The following is a 20,451-nucleotide window of genomic DNA, read 5'->3' on the forward strand; positions in this document are numbered from 1 at the left end:
CCCGCCTCAGGTCTGACTCCTCCAGCTCTGCAGGCTCTCTGTAAACTGGTCACAGCGTCTGAGGCCGGAGAGCAGCTCATTCACAAGGTACAGTCATGATCACAGCGGAGTTTTAAAGGGAGAGGATGTCTATTATTTCATTTTATTTTATTTTATTTGTATGGCGCCTCACAACAGATTCACAACACAAGTCATATCAAGGCACTTTTCCAAATAAAGAAAGTCTACATCTTCTCTCCTGCAATATTATCAACCGAAGCCCAAAAAATTCCCATCAAGTGGAAGAACTTTGAAGAGGCAGGGGATCCACAAGTTCTTTAGAAATGTGTTATATCTTCAATGATCAGCCATCATCCAGAGAAGATCAGCTCCTTTTGGCTTAAAAAAATCTAAAAAGTATCTCATAACTTTCCTTCAGTAGAGAATTTGAGAAATTGCACTATTTTGGCATTTGAGCATCGCATGTGTGTTTCCGCCGTTATTGTGTTTGTGCATCTGACGTGGACACGACACGTTCTGTGCTGGACTCATCTTTACCTTCATATGAACCTACCTATCCATTTGCTCCGTCATCACTCATGCATGGCTCAAACCCAACAATCACACTGACGTTGTGTTTCCTCTCCTCCCTTATCCACCTCTCAAAGGCGGTTAAAAGCACAGTGGGAATGGTAAGTTACCTGACGACATCACTGACTCCAGTTCATGTACAGTTTAAGAACAGGCACACAAAGATAAGAACACCTAATGTTTCCTTTGGCAGGCCTTAGCTCAGAATAAATGATTCCGTCATCGAATGCAGAGTCCCTGAAAGCTTTCAAATGGCTCTCCAGACAGACGTTTAACTTAAATATTGGAGTTGTCCTGTAACGCTTCCTTCTTTCCTTTCCTTCCACTTGTCTCCTCTCCAAAGCTCCACCAGGTGCTGGTGCAGCTGCAGTCGGGCGACAAAGACCAGGACTTTTCACTGGCCCCCATACAGGTGTCGATAAGCGTTCAGCTCTGGAGGCTTCCAGGCTGCCACGAGTTCCTGGCTGCCCTCGGTGAGTCATCAGCGGGATAAACTCAGCTTCACTTTCTTCTCTCCCTGATTTATCATCATTAATTTACCTAATTCTCTTCTTATAACCTGCGTGTCACTTTCACTATGAACCCACTTTACAGCTGCTGCAGGACATCGAACCGTTTATGAAAAGCTGTTCCATATCAGCTTTAAGTAAAATTAGAAAGTGCTGCTCGGCATTCTACGGTATTGTTAGCTGGTCTGAACTGTGATTATATGACCTCCTTTATATGCTGCAGCATCATGATATTATTTTGTAGATGTAAATGTCAAGTTTTATAAAGCCTTGATCTTGAAATCTTAGTTGTTAAAATGATGCGAGTAAGCTGGACCAGACCAGACTAGACCAGAACCCTCCAGAGTCCTGACCAGACCAGACTCCCCCAAAGGGCCATTGAGTAATTGGAGCCCTGGATAATATTACAGAAATGCTTTGAATTTCTTAGATATAGCTGTCGGTATTGGTAAGAGACTTGAGACTTGAGGACATCTCTGCTGTGTGTTTTATTGCTTTCCTCTACGTCTCTCCCAGGCTTCGATCTCTGCGAGGTGGGACAGGAGGAGGTTGTGCTGAAGACCGGGAAACAGGCCAGCAGGCGCACCATGCACTTTGCCCTTCAGTCTCTTTTGGCTCTGTTCGGTGAGACTGACACTCAACTGTAGACTTTTCTTTCAAAAATAAATAATTGGACTGTTTCTGATCCTTCAAGTCACCTCTTGTCTTATTTCAGACTCCACAGAGCTGCCGAAGAGACTGAGCATGGACAGCTCGTCCTCCCTGGAGTCCCTGTCGTCCTCCCAGTCGGCCTCCCAGCCTCACTCTTTGCCGCTCTCCTTCGGTTGCTACCCGCCTCAGCCCTCCTTCTTGCCCCCTGTCTGCCCAGACAACCTGTCCTGCGATGCCATCTCCGTCTACAGCCTCAGCTCCCTGGCCTCCTCGCTCAGCTTCCTCTCCCGGCCTGAGCCCGCAGGAAGTGACATCATCAGCCAGCGCTCGCACCAACAGGAGCCAGACAAAGCTCGCAGCGGAGTGGGCCTCTACAGCTCGCAATGCCACCCCGGCAGCGTGATGAGAGGTCGACTCGCTGGTCACGGAGGAGGAGCAGCAGGAGAAGGCGAGGATGAGGAGTATGAAGGTTACTCCATCATCAGCAGTGAGCCGTTAGGACGAGGGGGGAGGGACTGTGACACGCTGCCACTTCCTCCGGGGCACAGACACGGCAGAGGCGGCGCTGGGAGAGGATCTAACGGGGGTCATGGGTATCCCATAACTGTTTCCTCTAAGGGAAGCATCAGCACGCCAACATCCCCCATTAAAGCTCCGCCCCTGGCGGTTTCATCCAGCCCCAAGTGAGTTGAAAAAAAGTCAGTGATAATGAAAATGCTCACATGCTAATGTGGTAACTAACATAGTTAATATGTAGTCAGTGTGAAACTCGGGACTCTCCTGGATGTCCGACAGGACTAAAATAGATCTGTGTTTCTCTTGAAACAAACCAGAGCTGGAAAATGTTCTCAGCAGGAATGCAGACGTCCCCACAGGCAAACTGAGCTCTGTCCTAAAACGGAGACAGGTTTTTACCTGACTTCAAATACCACAATGTCCAAGTAAAAAAGCAGCTTACCGCTGAAATCATATTTTCTTTTACTCAGTAAAGTTGGACGAGGAAAGGGATATAAAACCACAGAGGGGCAAAAGGAGATAATCTTTTATATTTTCCACCAGAAGAATTTAAAAACTTCATATATTCTAGTTTTTCTGATTTCCCAAAAAATCTGAAAAGTGTTTCCATATAAAAGTTTTAGGAGAAAAACAACAACATGACGTTAGAATCTAAAGTCTCATTCTGGATAATAAATAAATTTTTTTATTCTTTTCAGATCATCTCAGAGGACGGGGAAAGGGAAGGTGAGCAGTTCTGAGTCGGACCAATCAAGTACTGAGACGGACAGCACGGTCAAGTCCCAGGAGGAGCGGACCGGGCCTGCGGGACAGATGGATCCTCAGGAACTGGCCCAGAAGATCCTGGAGGAGACCCAGAGTCACATGCAAGCTGTGGAGAGTCTACAGAAAGCTAACATCAGGGGGAAGATGGCAAAGAGGCCCGAGGGGAGAGAGGAGGCGCACGGCAGACAGCCATCTCTCTCCACCCCCGCAACCCCAACGCTGACTCCCACCGGGGGGGCTCGTGGTTTCCAGCCCTCTGAGACCAGCGCATTCAGCAGACCACCCAGCAGAGCAAGTCTAAAAGCCTGCTCCTCTCCTCTCTCCCCCCGCAGTCATCTCTCACCCCTCTCTGTTTCTGTTTCAACGCCGCCCCCAACTCGGCCCAAAGTGCCGTCCCGCTCCTCCTCGCTGCAGAAGATCAGCTCCGGCTACAACAGTCCAGCTCACTCTTCGTCGTCGCTATCTCTCTCTGTCAAAGACCAGGGTTCGCCTTTCCCTGTGGCCTCCCCAGACGTGCAGGCGCAGGCTCAGCTCAAACTGAAATACCCTACCTCGCCTTACTCTGCCCACATTTCCCCCTCACGCTCCCCCGCTGACAGTGCGCCGTCACCGGCCCTTTCCTACTCCTCCACGGGATCCATCTCGGCCTCATCCAGCCCTGCAAACACGCCTGAACTGAACCAGTCGAAACAGGACACCAAGGTCCAGGCAGTTCACAACTTAAAAACCTTCTGGGCCAACGCCAGCCAGAAACACGAGGGTCCCTGTCCTGCTAGTTTACGCCGAGCTGGAGGTAAAAAAATGAGTACAGTACAAAAAGATGTTTTGGGTTTGCTGAATCTCTCACCTAAACATGAGTCTCTCAGCAAAAGTGTAGAAGGATCTGAGGATCCAAGTACCAACAACAGAACAAACGGTCACCAGAAACTGGAGGCTAAACCACCTCCACCTCCATCTTCTAATGTCCCCACAAACTCTAAAGGAGGCCTGAGACTTCCCTCTGGGAATGGCTACAAGTTCCTCTCACCCGGACACTTTTTTCCGTCTTCTAAATGTTGACACTTTGCTGTGTGGCTTCCAGAGCCGGCGAGATAATCTTCTGTTTCATTCTCTGTGTTTGTACATTGACAGAAGTTATCAGTTTGGCATTTGGTGAAATACAACGTTTTTGGCAAACCTGCTGAAAACAAGGATTAAAAAAAGTGCTGTTTCATACTGACGGTGATTTTACATGGCATTATTTTTTTTGTGTGTGAAGGGGGTGTTGGTGTTTTGAATGTGTTGACTGTGCCTTCTTCTACAGAGAACTGGAAGGACGAAATGACTCGAAGTGAAGTGTTGAGTCTCTGGCTTTAATTGTGTTTTCATGACTGACGAGAGAGCATGTGTCTCAATGCCTCCATGTACACTGAAAAAAACTGACTTCTGGTCTGTCGACTGGATGCCTGAGGAAAAGAGATTTCATGTCAACTGAAGTCAACTTGACGTGATCATGATCTTGATTTATTGTGTATTAGTGCTAAACGTCATTACCAATGCTTATTGTTGTCATTTATTTCTTAAACCGTGTTTTCCAGTCAATATTACACATTTTATAAAGACAATTAAAACAAGGTTCAAGTAAAGAAAGTGTTTTTTTCTTCTGATCTTCAGTGATTTGATGTATGATGGACTCTTGCTGTAAAATTTTGTGTTTAATGAATTTTATCATTTTTACACTTTGATTCAGACTCCTCTTCTAACTCTCCAGACACACAGAAATGTGTCACATGTATCATAATACACAATTCAATAGTCTCTACATTTCATATGCTTTTTACTACACTACATTAATGGGCTTTTTAGATGAAGCTAAATATGTGGCAGAATAAAATATAGCACAATATTATATTTGGGTACAGTATAAAGTAATAAAAATCCATTGTAGATTATAATATTCTCAGTAGGTAAAAGTTAAATACATACATACATAAAATATGGAATCAAAATAAAGACATGTATATTAATAAATAAATAAATTATATCTATTTTAATAAATCATACATTTATTATAATAAAGCCACTGTATAGTGTGGAGAATGGCGTGGACTCTTCAGCCAATCAGATTCCTCCAGGTGGGCGGGGCAAACTTGCCCTTATTTATGTGATGTCAACACTCAGTGCGCAGGCGCGGCCCGGGTGACGAAGATGGTGCTCATCAAGGAATAGTGAGTCTGAAGATCTTTTTTTAAAAAAATGCCTCTTTTACTCATTTAAAGGCCGATTTTCCAGCCTGTTGGGGGTCGTTGGTAAAGCCTAAAGCCGTGGGGGTTGTTTGCTGCTGTGGCCCGCCGGGTCCCAGGCCCCCCGGAGCCCGTAAAGAGGCCGGCTCCGGTGAGGGTGGATCGGGACGTGGATAACGGGACTCACCGGTCTTCTTTAGGCGTTGCTAATGCTAGCTAACGGTAGCTTGAGTTGTAGCAGGATAATTAGCTTCTTAATGAAAGCGAGTCACAGAAAACGACTGCACACGTAAAAAAGCCCGCAAATCCGGCTTCTCAACACCAATTTGACATTTAAAACACATCGCCCTGAAGTCGATCACCGGCGTTTTGTGTGTATTCAGTGCAGAAATGTGAAGATTCGTTTCCCGTGAGTGACAGATTAAGGCTCTGCTGCTCCGCCGGATTTACCGTTCATGCTAACTGGCTAAGGTAGCTCATAGCCGCCGGCTAGCTGCTAGCATGACCGTATTTTCCCCACTACGGCGTTCACCTGTTAATAATCACATATTTAAGATTCACTGCTCAGTTATAATACAGCCGTTACACAAACGGCATCAAAACCGACTGTTATCAACCGATCCGATCGGAATTATCCTCCAAATTCGGCCCTCACCACGTAGCAGCCGTAGCTTTTCAAGCTAGCTTGAGGTTATGGAAGGACTAACTACTTTGCTGTTACTTTGTTAGCCCTTTAACTGGGCGGCTAAGACCGATATAAGACTAATTCTTCCTCCGTAGCACAGTTAATTTAATATCCTGCTTTGTGCTTACGTCTGTTTTTAAATCCACTCTTCTTCCAAATCAAGTTTTTCATGTGTGGTTAGCCTGTATCCGCTAAAGATAACGGTACCTGTTGTTACACAGAGCTATGGCACCAAATTTGGTTTCATGTAATACCAAAGGCCAGATTGTCAAAACGCATGCAGATTTTTTTCTTATATTGCAAAGCTGTGGATCTCCAATCACAGAATTGACAGAAACAACTCCTGATTTCTTGGCTAATTACATTAACAGGCCAATTCTGAATGTTTTTATAATGGCCTCCAAATAATTGGGATGTATTTCCTTTTGCTATTATTTTGGTTACTCAGACCTCAAAGCAGCACTTGGTTGTAAATAACAAATGTTCCTTAAACAAGATAACTATGCAAATGCATCAGGGCAGAGATTCAAATGTGCGAGCTCTGAGAAGACTTTTTTTATTTGTCCAGGGTGTGATCTCAAGCTTGATGGCTCAGTTTTGTTTTTTTCTGTTAAAGCTAAGTTTATATGAGAGATTAACCTAAATATCATTTGCATCCAGTTTTCTCTCCTCTGTTATAGATACAGTGGCATCCAAAAGTCTGAGACTACTGTTTGTGTACTGAATGCTTTACAAATAAATGGAACAGAATAAAAGTAGCATGGCAACTGTAGTAATAATGAAAATATCAACTTAAATAGCCTTTACAAAGTATTTTTAACTAAGACAGATTTTATACATTTGACTTGTTTCATGGGTTAAGTATTAATTCCTGCATCGCTCTGTTGACAATCAATAAGGAAATGAACCTGATCATGTCCTTACACGTTCCAACTGTCAGATTTGTGATAACAGTTGTGAAGACTGTGATCTTGTTTAAACAGTTAATCATAAAAAATGTCAATAGAAAAGATGATTCCCTTCTCACTTCTAAACTGAATGAAGACAAGATGAAAAAGTATCATCAGATATGTTGGAGCTCTGGCAGAGAAAAGTCTGTCCATTGTGTTATTAGTGATGCAGCAGCCAAAGACTGAAGTACGAAAAGTTGTAAATAACAGAAGTTTAAGTGTCTCTTTTTGTTTGCTGGCTCATGATGATTCCACTTCATAGTCATTTTGTGATTAAAAAAAATCCGTACAAAATCTTTTATGCCATGAAATTAAACATTTTCAGTTCAATGACATTTAAAGAATCTTTGGCATAAATTGGTTTTATATGCAGTCAGTACAGTTTGTGCACAAGATGACCTCCTTAACTTAAACAGCCCATACTGTAAATCATCACTTACATAATGGTGAAAGAGTTATCTCTGTTGTGAAATAGGGACAGACACATTATGCTGTAGATGCATTTGACCTTGTAAACGTACAGAATTGAAATGAATTGACTGATCAATCATTTTTTTAATAAGTAGATTTATTGTTGAAACTATAAATTATGCTTATTGATTAACATCTAATGAGATACTCTAACAACGCTGATCAGAAGTGAAAATATGGCCATAGCACTGTTTCTCAAGTTGAAGAAAAGCAGTTTGAAAAATATCTTAAACTAACCAATTGTGAAAATAGTTGATTGGTGTTCTGTTGATTGACTAATTAAGCAATTCTACTTATTTGTCTATCTCTAGATTAACAACAAATTATTAACAAATAATTCAAACTCATCTAAAGGTGTGTGGTGTCTCTGAAGGGGCAGAGACCTGCTCTGTTAGACCTCTTGGTCAGTCTGAGCTAAATCACTCAAACTGTCTTTGTCTCTTTAATACAGCCAAAGTAATTCCAGTGCAGGCCCCCTCCATGCTGCCTGACACTGACTGCTAACGCTGCAAGATGCAAGCATCAGTTTTCTGTCAGTGGTCGTTCCATTTTTAAGGTCTCGAATAATTGACATTGGTCCTTTTTTTTTTTTTTTTTTTTTTTTTTTCAAGCACAGCACAATCAATTTCTTATCAGTGAATAATCAATAACTGATTAATTGTTAGGGAAATGAACAGATGTGTAAATGTCACCTGGAGTGAAACTGCTCCCCCAGAGCTCTTCGTGGCACAGGATTGGTCACTGTCCAAAGGATCGGTGCATTTCAAAATCTCACGCAGTGGATACACTTTTGTAAGTCTGCCAGACTCGACATGTTAACTTCTGTCTCATTACAGAATCTGCAGCGCAGGCTGAAACCACAAACACTGCACTCTGCCTTTGTTTTTCCAGTTGTTCCTCCAGCCACATGACCATCGGTGCCAAAACCTCTATTTGACTTTCAAAGTTTTATGTATGGTGACAGGCTCTGTGTATATTATGAATTATTCTTTATGAAGAACACAAATCTTCCTTGTGGTGGTTTTAGTTTCTAGTTTCTGGAGCTGCAGATATTTAGGATGTTTTTTTGTTGGAGCTAACACCCACTTTCATTATTTATTGTTGTTGATTAAGGATTTTGATCAATTGATCAAGTGATAGTTTGGTTCTAGAACCAGATAAGAACTGAACATTGTTTTCCTTTGTCATTACTACATCAATGAAAAATAAATACATCGTTGACATTATAGATCCTGAGGGACTTCTGGTCCTGAACAGACGGTATATTCTCAGCCTCATGGCTGATTTCATGTTTAGGTTAAGGGCGGGGTGCTGGATCTGCCAATCAGTGGAGGATTTGTATGGATTGTGAGAGGAGGAAACAGAAGAGGGGGTATTTGAGAGGGCAGGGAGAAGGTGCCTGCTTTCTGTCTGCCTGTGCAGTGAACGAAGCTGTAATGTCCCTATATAAGCTGTGAGTAATCAGTGCTCTGGTTATTCTGCTGCTGGAGCTGTTGTGAAGGTTATTTCATTGTTATTTAACCAAGTTGTGTGGGCAGCACGAGCTACATGTGACCACCGAAAACCGGAAATATTTCACCTCTTAGACAGCTGTACTATTCCAGAATAAATACAAATCTTTTTAATTAGCCAGATATTAAAATCCTCTGGTTTGATTATTAATGCCTTTTTTTAATTGCCTTCCTCATCAGTATTTGTTAGTCATGTTGTCTTACTTGGTTGTGCTGCTCAGCATTGCAACTTGAGGGTTAGATGCAGATTTCATTCAATCATCTCCAAATCACTGTGAATTTCCTCTTTTTGCTCAGCAGCCAAAGTTTATCCAAGTTCATCCATCTTTGCCTGTGATGTCCAAAGATAGAGGCGGTTTTTAGCGTTGAAACTCGTCATCTGTGCAGAATCACAAGTTTTTCACATTGGCTTAGCATTAATTCCATTAATGAGTTACTAATGGGTTTACTTTATTTCTCTCCTCATTTCCTCATCACCCCCACCCCTCCCTTTGTCTTCCCCTCTCTCAGCCGTGTAGTGTTGCCGGTGTCTGTGGAAGAGGTGAGTATCATATCTCCAAATCCTCTTTTAATGTTGCCTGTCGTTTTTTGCAAATTCTTTGAATCCATTCTTTCTGGGTGTTAATAATAACACTGTCCGTTACAATGACAGTGTGGGAGATGGTAATCGCTCCCTCCTGTACATGGAGCGCTCAGGCTCCAGTCTGGAGCTAAGACAAAATAGCCTTTGTTACAGAGCACTGGTATTTGTGTGACAGGCTGGCTGGTGGCATTTGTGAGGAGAACTGGACCCGGGCGTTGACTCAACCTTTTAAAATGTCTCAAGCTCTGTGACATTGCTCGTAATAGCAATCACATTGCTTTCTTTGTATTTCAACTATTTACTTTGAATCATTAAGGAGCATCTCTACATAAGAAGAAAGGATTTTCTGTTGAATGAAGTCATCCTGATGTGATGCTGGTTTTTTATTTCTTCATAGTGACATCCTGTCAAATGCAGTTAATCCCCCATGTCTTTAAACCTCATTATGGCTTCAAGGCAAGGAGTTTATTTAAAATGAACTGTGATGTCTCTTCCATAGACGATAGAAAATGATGTGCATCTTTTCAGCCACAGGTTCATCAAAGGATGTTTTGAAGCCTTGATTTGAGTTTCTAGTTCACTGCAACCTTGGATGTTCATGAATAGTGGATCAAGGCTCGCTAATACAACAAAAACAGCAGCTCTGAGAAGATCAAGCTCCAGTGACTGAACACACACCCCAACATATCTGCTTTAGAGACTCAGACATGTGTGTCTTCACCAAAGTGACGTTCCCCTATTTCCATCTTTTGAAAAGGCCTTTTTCGTCCACTAGCTAGTGCCTGTTGGTGGTACTGCATCCTTGGAGCACCTGCCTTCGTGCCAGGGATTTGCTCATTCACTCTTCTTCTTCTTCTTCTTCTTATTCTAGCAAACATTCACAGGAGATAAAGCTGTGTATTCAATGTGTGCCTCTTCCTCTTCTTGTCCCAATTTCTCACAGTATCAAGTAGGGCAGCTGTACTCTGTGGCTGAGGCCAGCAAGAATGAGACGGGAGGAGGAGAAGGCATTGAAGTGTTGAAGAACGAGCCCTACGAGAAGGATGGGGAGAAGGGACAGTACACACATAAAATATACCATCTAAAGAGGCAAGTCTGTGAGGTGACCGTCCCTCAGGGCTGGGTGTCCAACTGTGACGCCTTTATGGACAGTATGAATCACTCTGATTGCTGTCCAGGGTGGAAAATGCCTTGTCATGCGATGCTTAGGGAGTAAATGAGTAAATCTCCTCAGCATCAATGAGCCAACCACAGCATGCAGCATTTAAGTTAACTATTTGAATCTGCTAAAATACCAAATGTCTGAATTGTTAAATTGGATTTGTATCGATTTAAAAAAAGCTTCAAATTTCAATATCAGTAGTTATCATTTGGAAATGTAATCCCACCCTGTCTGTTTGCATTCCCGTCTTAGCTAATTTAGTGTTAACGTTATATTCCTTGATTTATTATTGATTTATTAATGACTGGGTTTGTTCAAACTTTCACTTTAAAATGAGGAAAAGCACAAGCTTCTCAACAAACTGCTTTTCAAAAGAGTGAATATATGTTTGTATTTGTATGTTCCTAACATGTTGATAATGTGGCTGAAATGATGGAAGACATTTGAAGGCACAGTATTTATGGCTGAACTGGGGAAACACATTTTGTTACAGCCATAAATAGCAGCTTCACAAAGCTCGTACGTAGAAATATTCATTATTTATAGCTGCACAAAAGAGGAATTTATCGCATTGTTATCATCTTTGGCCAACTCCCTGAACAGGTAACCTAAGTATGTACCGCACATGAAAACGGGATCAGTGGGAAGAGCACCATGATGGGAGTTTTTGCTTCCATCTGGTCATGTTTGTTTGTTTAACAGCTTCCTGTGATCCAGTGTCGGCTGCCAGCTGTTAAATCTGATGGCAGAGCTGTGTTGGCAGCCGTCTGAGGGGAGCCATTAGGTGTGATGGTTGTGTAACAGACACACAACATTGCACTGAGCCTCCTTCATCTAAGGTCTAATGAACCAACAACATACAGACTGAATATGTCTGTAGCAGTAAAAGACTCTGAAGGCAAAAAGTAATTCATCCATCAGGTTGTTTCCTTTTTGTTAAATTTTTTCCCCCAAGCGGCCAAATGTGTTGTAAATGCCATTGTGATGTCATAGTGATACAAGATCAAATCAAGAAGTCACAACAGAATGTTAACCCTAACCGTGTGGGTTGAATCAGTTTACGCTGAGGTCATGCTGTTTTAGCATTGTCCATTTCTGCATTAATCACAAGAATGGCCAACCAAAGAGGAAAGAGGGCGGCATTGGCAAGTTCACCTCTTCAATATCAGGCGTCTCGCCAATAATGTCAGAGGAGCTGTCAGATGTGGACTCAACACCTGTCCCAGTTACTTCGGTAACCAATAAATTATGCAAAGATTTAAATGGCCACAATATGGCCAGATGGTTTCCAGGCGTTGAATGACATTTTTCACAGGAGGAGTCAATATCTTCAGGTGTTTCTGCTTTATATTATATAACTGGTTCTTTAATATCAGCTCAGTGTCACCGACTGGTAGTTGTCAGTGACACTGAGCTGATATTAAAGAACCAGTTATATGCAGTTTGCTGCAGAGCTTTGGATGTTTTTCTTTTCTCATAAAGAGATCGTGGACTGTCTGTCTGACATCTTTCTCCCTCTCTCTCTCACTGCAGTAAAGTCCCAGGGTATGTGAAGATGATTGCACCAGAGGGGGCACTAGTTTTTCATGAAAAGGCGTGGAATGCCTACCCATACTGTCGCACCAGTGAGTTCACACTGACGCATCGTTCTGTTCAGAATTATTGTCTTTTAGTTGCATGGCTTCTCAAAATTGTTCTAGATATTAAATATTTATATATTGATTTTCTGTGTTGTGTAAAAGTAATATCCTGGTTTCTTTTTTGATGCTAATGCTCTTCTTTTTCCTTTTTTTTCCCCCCTCCTCTTTTCTCTGCAGTTGTGACGGTGAGTTGTTCTTTAAATTTATCAGCATGTCTTTGTTGAGCACACTTTGAACCAACTGCAGGGTTGGCTGGCAGGATGCTGTAACTTATAGGTAAACATCATATCTTTCCAACCGCAGATAATTTCAGAAAGAGGAAGAGTGCTGCTAAGGTGGCGTTTTCATATAACTGTATTCAAAAGACGCCCTGCAGCGTAACAGTAACCATCCTGTTTGTAGAACAATTAATCCTCCCACAGAGAAGGTTAAACAAGGGGCAGCACAAGCTGATAGCTTTCCCTGTTTTCATTTTGGCCTTTTGGGGCTGTCCAGTTGGGATGCACAATTAATCCCTCACTCATTTGGTAAAGTGAAGTAAAATCTAAATCACAAGTGCACCAGCGGTTCATGTCCAAACATGGAAATGACAATAAATCAGCCTTGAATCCTAAACATCAAAATTTGGGAGCTGCTTGGTTTTTTGTTTTTTTTTTTTTATGTTCTGTGCATGTTGTGGTGCGACAGACACACAAACACAACCAGGCTGATGCATCTTATTCAGAGGCAAGAGAGTAGTTTTCTTTTGTGTTCCACGCAGACTGAATGTCCAGACAACTAATCGCTGCAGTTTTATCAAATGAATAGATTTTCCCGATTTAAAATTCTGGTTTTCTTTGTTTTTCATGTTGAGTTGCTGTTGGTCTCCTTTTTGTTTTACTCTCTCTCTTTCTGATAAGTTTTTCTCAGCCTGATAGTGCCGTTCTTCATCTGTTCGCCAGCGACTGTTGCTAGGGTTAAATATAGATTCAAGCTGAGCAGCACAGCGCATCACCAGTGTTGTTTCAGTCTAAATGTCTGATCAGGTAATTGGATTTCGCTGCAGGGTTTAAGTACATCTCTTAGAACCACCATTCATGGTGTTCTGTCCTGTTTGTGCTGGCTGAGATCAGCCAAACCTGACGTCTGAGTGATGGCTTTAACTTTCTTTTACAATCTGAAGGCAGTTTTTTAAACATGTTTGCTCTTTTTTTTCTGCTTTCCAGAATGAGTACATGAAGGACGACTTTATGATAAAGATTGAGACGTGGCACAAACCTGACATGGGAACAGTAGAAAATGTAAGTGAGCAGTGGATTCGGTACTGCAGGGACAAGCTGCCGCCAGTTTCCCACAATGCAACAGGAGAGAATGTTTCATTCACTGCCAGGCAACGCCATGAGGGCTGAAACTAATAATAATTTTGTGTGTATATGCACAAAATTATTTTCCCATTAATGGATCACTTACTGCATCACATCGAAATATTGTGAAATATGCCCATTTTAAATAATGTAATTCATACAGCTCAGAATATAAAGGGAAGGGAAAAACAAATGTTTGGCATGTTCTCTTAAAACAGACATTCAAGTGGCCAGGTCATCTTTATAAATGAGAATTAGTTTAAAGGTGAGAGAAGACTTTTATAGTCAACATCCTAAAGGTAGATGGACACATCTGTGCTTCTGTCACTTTTTATAAACAGCACAGATTTGAATGAGCCTCATGTCACTTGCTCTCTTGTGCTCTGAACCAACGCCATCTTTCACGTGATGTGTTTATTTATTGGTAATTTTTCGTTGTGGCAGGTCCATGACCTGGATGAGCAGACGTGGAGGACTGTGGAGGTGGTTCCTATTGACATTGCAAACAAAGAGGAGGTGTCTGCTGGGGTGAGTTTGATAAACTTTCAAACTATTTTATTACATTAATTATTATTTGCTTAATTATCATGGTGGTTGTTTCTACAGTTAAAAGTACATGCTGGTGTGGAAAGAATGCTGGCCGGTGAATCTCTTCCCTATTTTTTTATTTATTTATTTATTTTTATCCTGGATCAGATTTTAATATTACTAACCAATAAGTTAAGTATAAACAGAACAAATATCCTAATTGATCATCTATCAATGTTGGAAATGACATTTCCATGGCGGTCCTCTGTGCCTGCTGGCAGCTGCCTCACTGGACTGCAAATCAAACCATCAGGAGCTGAGCAGCCGGTGTCATCAGCTGACATTCATCCGTGAACATTAACAGTCTGTGAATTTGGAAGTTAGGGAAGTTAGCAAGTCCAAAAACTTTTCCTGTTCCTCGTTTAAAATCGCCGTCACTGCTGTAACAGAGTTCCAGCAGCTGGTCTGGAGAAGATTCACTAGACATTTATTGATGATTGCAAGATGCCACATCTGTGATGGTCAATGCAAACAGCAGCTCCCAAACCACCAGGTTACGTCAGGAGGCAGAGTCCTGTCCTTTCTGTGCGGGTTCATTGTTGTCATTTGTCTTTGTCTCACAACCTTGTGAGTGAAACACATTGTTTGAGTAAAACATGGCCGCCATCACCAAAAACATCCTCACATCAGAGAATATTGGCAGGAACCATTAACTATTTAATTACCATCCAAAAAACACCAAGGGGGTACATTTTGGCCAATTGTTGGAGCTAAAACTGATCTTTATAATGCAACACTAGATTCATATTGGAGGATTCAGTTGATGTGAAATGTTTGGATGTAAAGTCTCGTATTTTGAAGCTAAACTTCACAGCTGCTGTTTGGAACCAATTAGAGGCCAAAATGGGGGCACCCTTCAGTCAGCCAAACCTAAACTGTCGTGTTGACCACGGTTTAAAGTCTAAAAAGAGGCATTAAGCCATTTTATCCTGGTGGGTCACTGTGATTCTTACACTAGCTCCTGTACAATAATGACTTAAGTGGATCAGCGTTGAGGCTGAGGCTTAATCTGAGTGTCCATCTGCTCCAGCTACTCACCACTCTTTCCCCTCAGACCTGATGGATTAAAACAGCACAGTGAGTCTTGAGCTTGGCGGGGGGGTCGATGTGATGGTGGTTGTTTTGAGAGAAGACAGTGTGAATATTGACTAAAAGTCTGACTGCACGGCTTCAGTCCGAACTTGTTCCCTGAATGAGCTCAAATGAAATGACTGTGTATGTGAAGCGTTGATAAGATGAGCAATCAAACAGGTTTGATCGTGGGACATTAACAGACCATTTTTCTTTCAACATCCACTGGAAACCAAACGATTCGGGCAAAAATGATTTGAATGAGCGAGCTGTCAGTTCAGCTTCCTGCACTTCATTCTCCTTTTCTCTCTTCCCGTCTCTACGCGGTTCTGTCCAAGTGTCATTCCACTGTGGCGTTATTGTTTTGAACCCTCCACTTCCGAATTTGACTCTCAACCATCTTGGTTTTTTCAAACCAGAAGGAAGCGTGTTTGGAGGAGCCGGAGGGCATTTTTCAATAAAACGTGCTTGTCTTTGAACTGTGGGGAAACGATGGGTGTTTCTGGTCTCAGGTCCAGTTTAATGCCTTATTGAGCTCTCGTCTTTTTCAGGACTATAAGCCAGAAGAAGATCCTGCTCTTTTCCACTCTGCCAAGACGGACAGAGGACCTCTGGGCCCCGAATGGAAGGTACCTGAAACAGAGAGCAGGTGTAACACTGATTTTTAGGAACATCCTGATGTCCATGGCCCGACTGATCTGTGTTCTCTTTTCTCTCATCCCTAAGAACGAGCTGAAGAAAGACTGTCCTTACATGTGTGCATACAAACTGGTCACCGTCAAGTTCAGATGGTGGGGTCTGCAGACCAAAGTGGAAAATTTCATCCACAGGGTAATAATGCTCAGCGGGTTAAAGTGAACTCCAGCATCAGCTCAGCTTGGCTGCTATTTGAGTGGAAGTTGTAGTTCCACGTCTGCACAGCAGAGGGAGGTCTCTCAGTATTAATGAAAATCTCTGCTTCAGAGAGCTGAGCAGAGACCTGAGGAGGGCCGATCAAATACATCAGCTGCAATTCTATAAAGCATAAGTGTCATCACTCTACTGTTAAACAAAATGTTAATGTCAGCAAACAGGGACCCTCTCCGACTTCAGTCCTGCCACCTGCATCCTGTTTCTGCTCTGCTTTTATTCCACATGTCCTGACTCTTTCTGCCACATTTCAACCACAATGCTGTCCGTTTTAATCGGACCGTGCCCGCTTTTTCTTATTTATTATGAGGGTTTTCATTTGCCAACATTTTGGACTGTAGTTGATGGTTTGTTGTTGTTCTGCTCCGTTGGAGAACTGGTTCATGTGCAACGAAACCAGCAGAGCAAAACAAGAACCCCCACCGTCCAGCTGGAGTTAGTGTGTCAACAACGCTGAACAGCTTTTAATGACACAGAGTATATAACTTCATTTTCTTTTGTTTCACAGCAAGAAAAGCGTATTTTCACCAACTTCCACCGCCAGCTGTTCTGCTGGATCGATAAGTGGGTGGGTCTGACCATGGAGGACATCAGGCGAATGGAAGAGGAGACTCAGAAAGAGCTTGAGGAGGTAACGAACTCTCCAAACACACAACAAATCTTCCCAAACTTTCCCTGGAGTGATGTGAGTCCACATCGAGGAAATGGAAGAATTCAAATTAAACCTGACACAGTAAGGCCAAAGAGCCTGCACACGAGTTGATGCTGAATTGTTGTTCAGATGACCGTGTCGTTTTGAGCTGACAGCTGGAGACGACTCGGCAGCTCTTTCTTCGTGAATTAACCATTTTTTTACTCCCGGATTTCACATCAGATGCGTCAGAAGGGGGATGTGCGAGGCACCTCTGCAACAGACGAGTAGAGGCCCGTCACTGTAGGTCAAACACTAGAGGCAGGCTGAGTAAGTCTCTGCAGGAGCTCTGGTGGGGCTGCATGGCTCCTTCTCCACCATCTTCTTTTCATTCTCCACCCGCCGCTCTCCGGCCGCCGCCACACTCGTCCTTCCACCTCTTGGGAATGTCTGTTTTTGTTTTCAGGTCTTTTTGTGCCGTGCTTCCTTCCGTCCATCATCATTTTCTATTTCTGTTCATCCCATGAGCTCTGTTCTTTAACCAGGTGAACATGGACGTCACGTTAGCCTGAAAAACACGAGTAGAGCTGAGCGCTTACAGAAGGAACCTTCATTTATTTCTGATTTATGAAACACGCCTTCAGCGTTAACAATGTTCTTATTTACTTCATTTATTGTTGTTGTCAAATAAATGAAGAAATACTGCAACGAAGTTCTGATTGGCCAAAGCTGAAGTGCCTTAATATACATGACTGCACCAGTTGTCAGACTGTGTTGAGGTCTATGGGAAAATGTCCCTCCTCCTCCCTGATGAGTTTATGGTCTCAGTCTCTAGTTTACAGTCTTCGACACGACACAATGTTCATTTTTTAAATGATGCTCCATTTAGAGGGAAACAGACTGGAAAGTGGCCCCAGACTCTTTCTCACTGTGACTTTCAAAATAATAGCAGATAGCAGCCTGACAGAGAGGGAAGGTCCATGTAGGAAGAACAGGGCCGTAGTGTGTTATCTTCCTCCTGTCTGCCATTCATCCTCATCCTCACCCACTAACCTTCTCTTACAGCTCACCTCCAACACCTCTCTGTGCTTTCACTGCCTTCTGCCTTTGTGTTTAATAACAACTTAAACGTTTTCCCCTTCTCTTTTTAGATTTGAACTGATTTATTTTTTTTTCTTTCTCTCCCCTGCATGTGCACGACTTAATGCAGAGCAGAATAGTTTATTATTGTTGTTGCTGTTATCACCAAACTGAAAGCTTTTCTCTCCATCCCTCAGCTGCGTAAAACAGGTCCGATTCGAGGCACCAGTGCTGCTCATGAGCAATGAGGCAAATCAACCAAACCCTGTCACGATGATGTCATCCGAGACACGTCCACCACGCTGAGGAAAGTGGCTCCGAGGTCGCCTCTTCTCTTCCTGTCTCACATGATTCATTGCGGGGTTTGACAAGATTGGTTAACAGTACTGTACAGCTCCTACCCCAATCACAAGCCTCCTGTTCACCCAGAAAACAACAAAAAACAAACAAAAAAAAAAACATGGTTTTGCATACATACAAAAAGAAAAAAAAAAACTCTTTGCACAGAACGTAAATTGCCTGATATGTAATTGTTAGTTGATTATTACAATGGGCTTTGTTTTTATTCAGGTGTGTGAACCGTGACTCAGAACGTCAAGCCTTTTAAATTAGGATGTTGTTTTTAGAAAAAAAAAACAAAAACACTGATTCCCACAAAAAAAGATTTGGTATCAGATGACTTTAGCCGGTATTGGAACATTTATCTCCCCTCCCTCCCTCCCTTGTATTATAACTGTCTGTCTCTACATTAATCCCCCCCCCCCTCAGTATTGTCTATATTCTTGTCCTGGTAAACTTTGTCTCACTGTCCCCTCTGTCTGGCAGTTGGTCGGGAAAACTGATGTTTCCGTTTTTTTTTCTTTTCTTTCCAGTTTTAAGTTTGGAGGCTACCTTGCCTGTTTATGGTTAAAATCCAATATAATGCTCATGTATAATGCTAATTCTTTGCTGCCCCCCCCTCCCCCCGTTCTTCTCCTCACACACACATCCCACATTTCAGCGTGCACACTCCTCCCTCCCACCTTTCTTCGTCACAAGTGCATGTGGACAACAGCAGCTCCTCATTGCATGTGTATCGTCGCTGCAGTGCAGCTTCTTTGCTCACGTTTTGGGGGAGGGGGGGTCTGCACCCTCCAGGAGACTCTGTGTTAGCGTGTGTGCATCTGTGTGCTTGTTTGTGTTATCGACTGCCTTCACTCTTAAAGGACTGTCTCTCTGGGGAGGGGAAGGGCGTTCATCTTAATATCAAGGCCGGCGAACAGCAGCCTGTTGCCTCACACTGTCGCTGCATGTCCTTCCTCCATGGCGAGGGCTTTAACTGGAGGACTCCCGCTGCCTCCACAAAAGCTTTCCCTTTTTTTGTAAAGGAAAAAAAAAACTAAAACAAACGAGGATGAGTCTGCGTGTTGTGTGCATGAAGCAAGGCAGTTTTTTAACATCTCTTCAAACTGTTTCCTCTCTCTGAGCTGACAGAGCTAATGGGTCCAGGCAGATTCTGAGTGCGTAGCTTTTTATTTTTTATTTCCACCACCTACAATGATTTTTCATCAACCTTAACTAGGAGGGAAAAAAACGGAGGTCGGTCGAGTGTTTCTAGTTCAGGATGAAGCTTAGAAAGATCTGAGAACAGGTCATGTCTTCGTGCATCACTTTTCTTCCGTGGCTGCATTGACTCACGGCTGTACCTGTTTTATCACAGCAAGAGCTGAGTTCATTTCTTTATTTTGTTCCTGTCGGGCTCTAGGAGAACTATTGTGATGTTTTATATGATCATGACATAGCTTAGTGCAGTTTTACAGTTTTATTCAATCAGGTATGAGTGTCTCCAAAATTCTTAGGTTTTTGTGGTGAGCTGTCTGTGTGTGTGGTCTGTGGACATGTTGAAAGAAGGTTATAAGTGTACTTTAATTCAATTAGAAACAGACAAACTGTAAATACAAACACTGACTTGAATGGGATATTCACAGCTACTAGGCGTCGTCAGGTTTATCATACAATACTGTACTGCTCAATGTAACTTTATCTTTATGGAAGTTGCGATGTTGTCAGAGCAGCTAACGTCAGCTCTGTGGACAGTGTGCTGTGTGTGTGTGTGTGTGTGTGTGTGTGTGTGTGTGTGTGTGTCTGTCTGCGTGCATGAAGTGGAGCAAACTGTCCACACGTCGTTGCTCGCGCCGCGGTTTAACTGTACCTCATCCATGCTTAACGAATGTACAGCCACGTAATCGACCGTGTCAACGATGCAGGAAACACTGACATGTTTCACGCCTGCACAACACGGACCCGTTTATATCAACAACACGAGGACACGCGAAAAACTAGATTCGGCCTGCATGCACAGTTCTTTCTTTTTTCTTTTTTTTTTTTTTTGTATTGTATTCTTTCCATTTTCCTTTTCTTTGCGCTCTCTCTCTCTCTCTCTCTGTTATATTTCGGTTTGATCAGTACATCAGTGCTTTTCGAGAAGCTCTTGAACTGCATCAGACAAGAAGGGAACTCCTGTTAGAGGGCGGCTCCTCCTCAAAATCAAACCGGATTCAGCTCGACCTCGGATTTACACACGAGGAGTGAACAGCCTGGATGAGTTTGAGGCT

At 42.7% G+C, this 20,451-nt stretch overlaps 2 protein-coding genes across 4 annotated transcripts in view; both read left to right on the forward strand.

The window, feature by feature from the left end:
* Window positions 1-4,675, forward strand: part of ttc28 (tetratricopeptide repeat domain 28) — a 67,165-nt gene extending 62,490 nt beyond the window's left edge. The window contains 6 exon segments of the mRNA XM_029516253.1: window positions 11-87; window positions 914-1,043; window positions 1,596-1,703; window positions 1,795-2,428; window positions 2,684-2,689; window positions 2,945-4,675. Of these exon segments, the coding sequence (XP_029372113.1) occupies window positions 11-87; window positions 914-1,043; window positions 1,596-1,703; window positions 1,795-2,428; window positions 2,684-2,689; window positions 2,945-4,070 (2,081 nt within the window). The 3' untranslated portion in view covers window positions 4,071-4,675.
* A 507-nt stretch (window positions 4,676-5,182) lies between these two features.
* On the forward strand, window positions 5,183-18,466 carry pitpnb (phosphatidylinositol transfer protein, beta). Of its 3 annotated transcripts, none has more exons than XM_029516137.1 (12): window positions 5,183-5,218; window positions 9,361-9,391; window positions 10,377-10,522; window positions 12,129-12,220; window positions 12,413-12,420; window positions 13,441-13,515; window positions 14,023-14,106; window positions 15,789-15,866; window positions 15,964-16,068; window positions 16,655-16,777; window positions 17,021-17,107; window positions 18,055-18,466. In XM_029516137.1, exons 1-11 carry the CDS (start codon window positions 5,199-5,201, stop codon window positions 17,066-17,068), a joined length of 810 nt encoding a protein of 269 aa, XP_029371997.1. In that variant the 5' UTR covers window positions 5,183-5,198; the 3' UTR covers window positions 17,069-17,107; window positions 18,055-18,466. The 3 variants fall into 3 exon arrangements, with proteins under 3 accessions (XP_029371997.1, XP_029371998.1, XP_029371999.1); XM_029516138.1 differs by having other exon boundaries at window positions 17,021-17,080; XM_029516139.1 differs by lacking the exon at window positions 17,021-17,107.
* The last annotated feature ends 1,985 nt before the right edge of the window (window positions 18,467-20,451 follow it).

This window comes from Echeneis naucrates, chromosome 12 (genome assembly GCF_900963305.1).
Source record: "Echeneis naucrates chromosome 12, fEcheNa1.1, whole genome shotgun sequence".
In the NCBI taxonomy this organism is placed as follows: Eukaryota; Metazoa; Chordata; class Actinopteri; order Carangiformes; family Echeneidae; genus Echeneis; species Echeneis naucrates.

Bases quoted from the DNA above. Each gene is read 5' to 3' on its own strand.
- pitpnb (XM_029516139.1), top strand. From the start codon at position 5,199: ATGGTGCTCATCAAGGAATA. The intron at 16,069-16,654 runs GTAATAATGCTC...TTTGTTTCACAG, and splicing joins TGGAAAATTTCATCCACAGG to CAAGAAAAGCGTATTTTCAC. The intron at 16,778-18,054 runs GTAACGAACTCT...TCCATCCCTCAG, and splicing joins CTCAGAAAGAGCTTGAGGAG to CTGCGTAAAACAGGTCCGAT.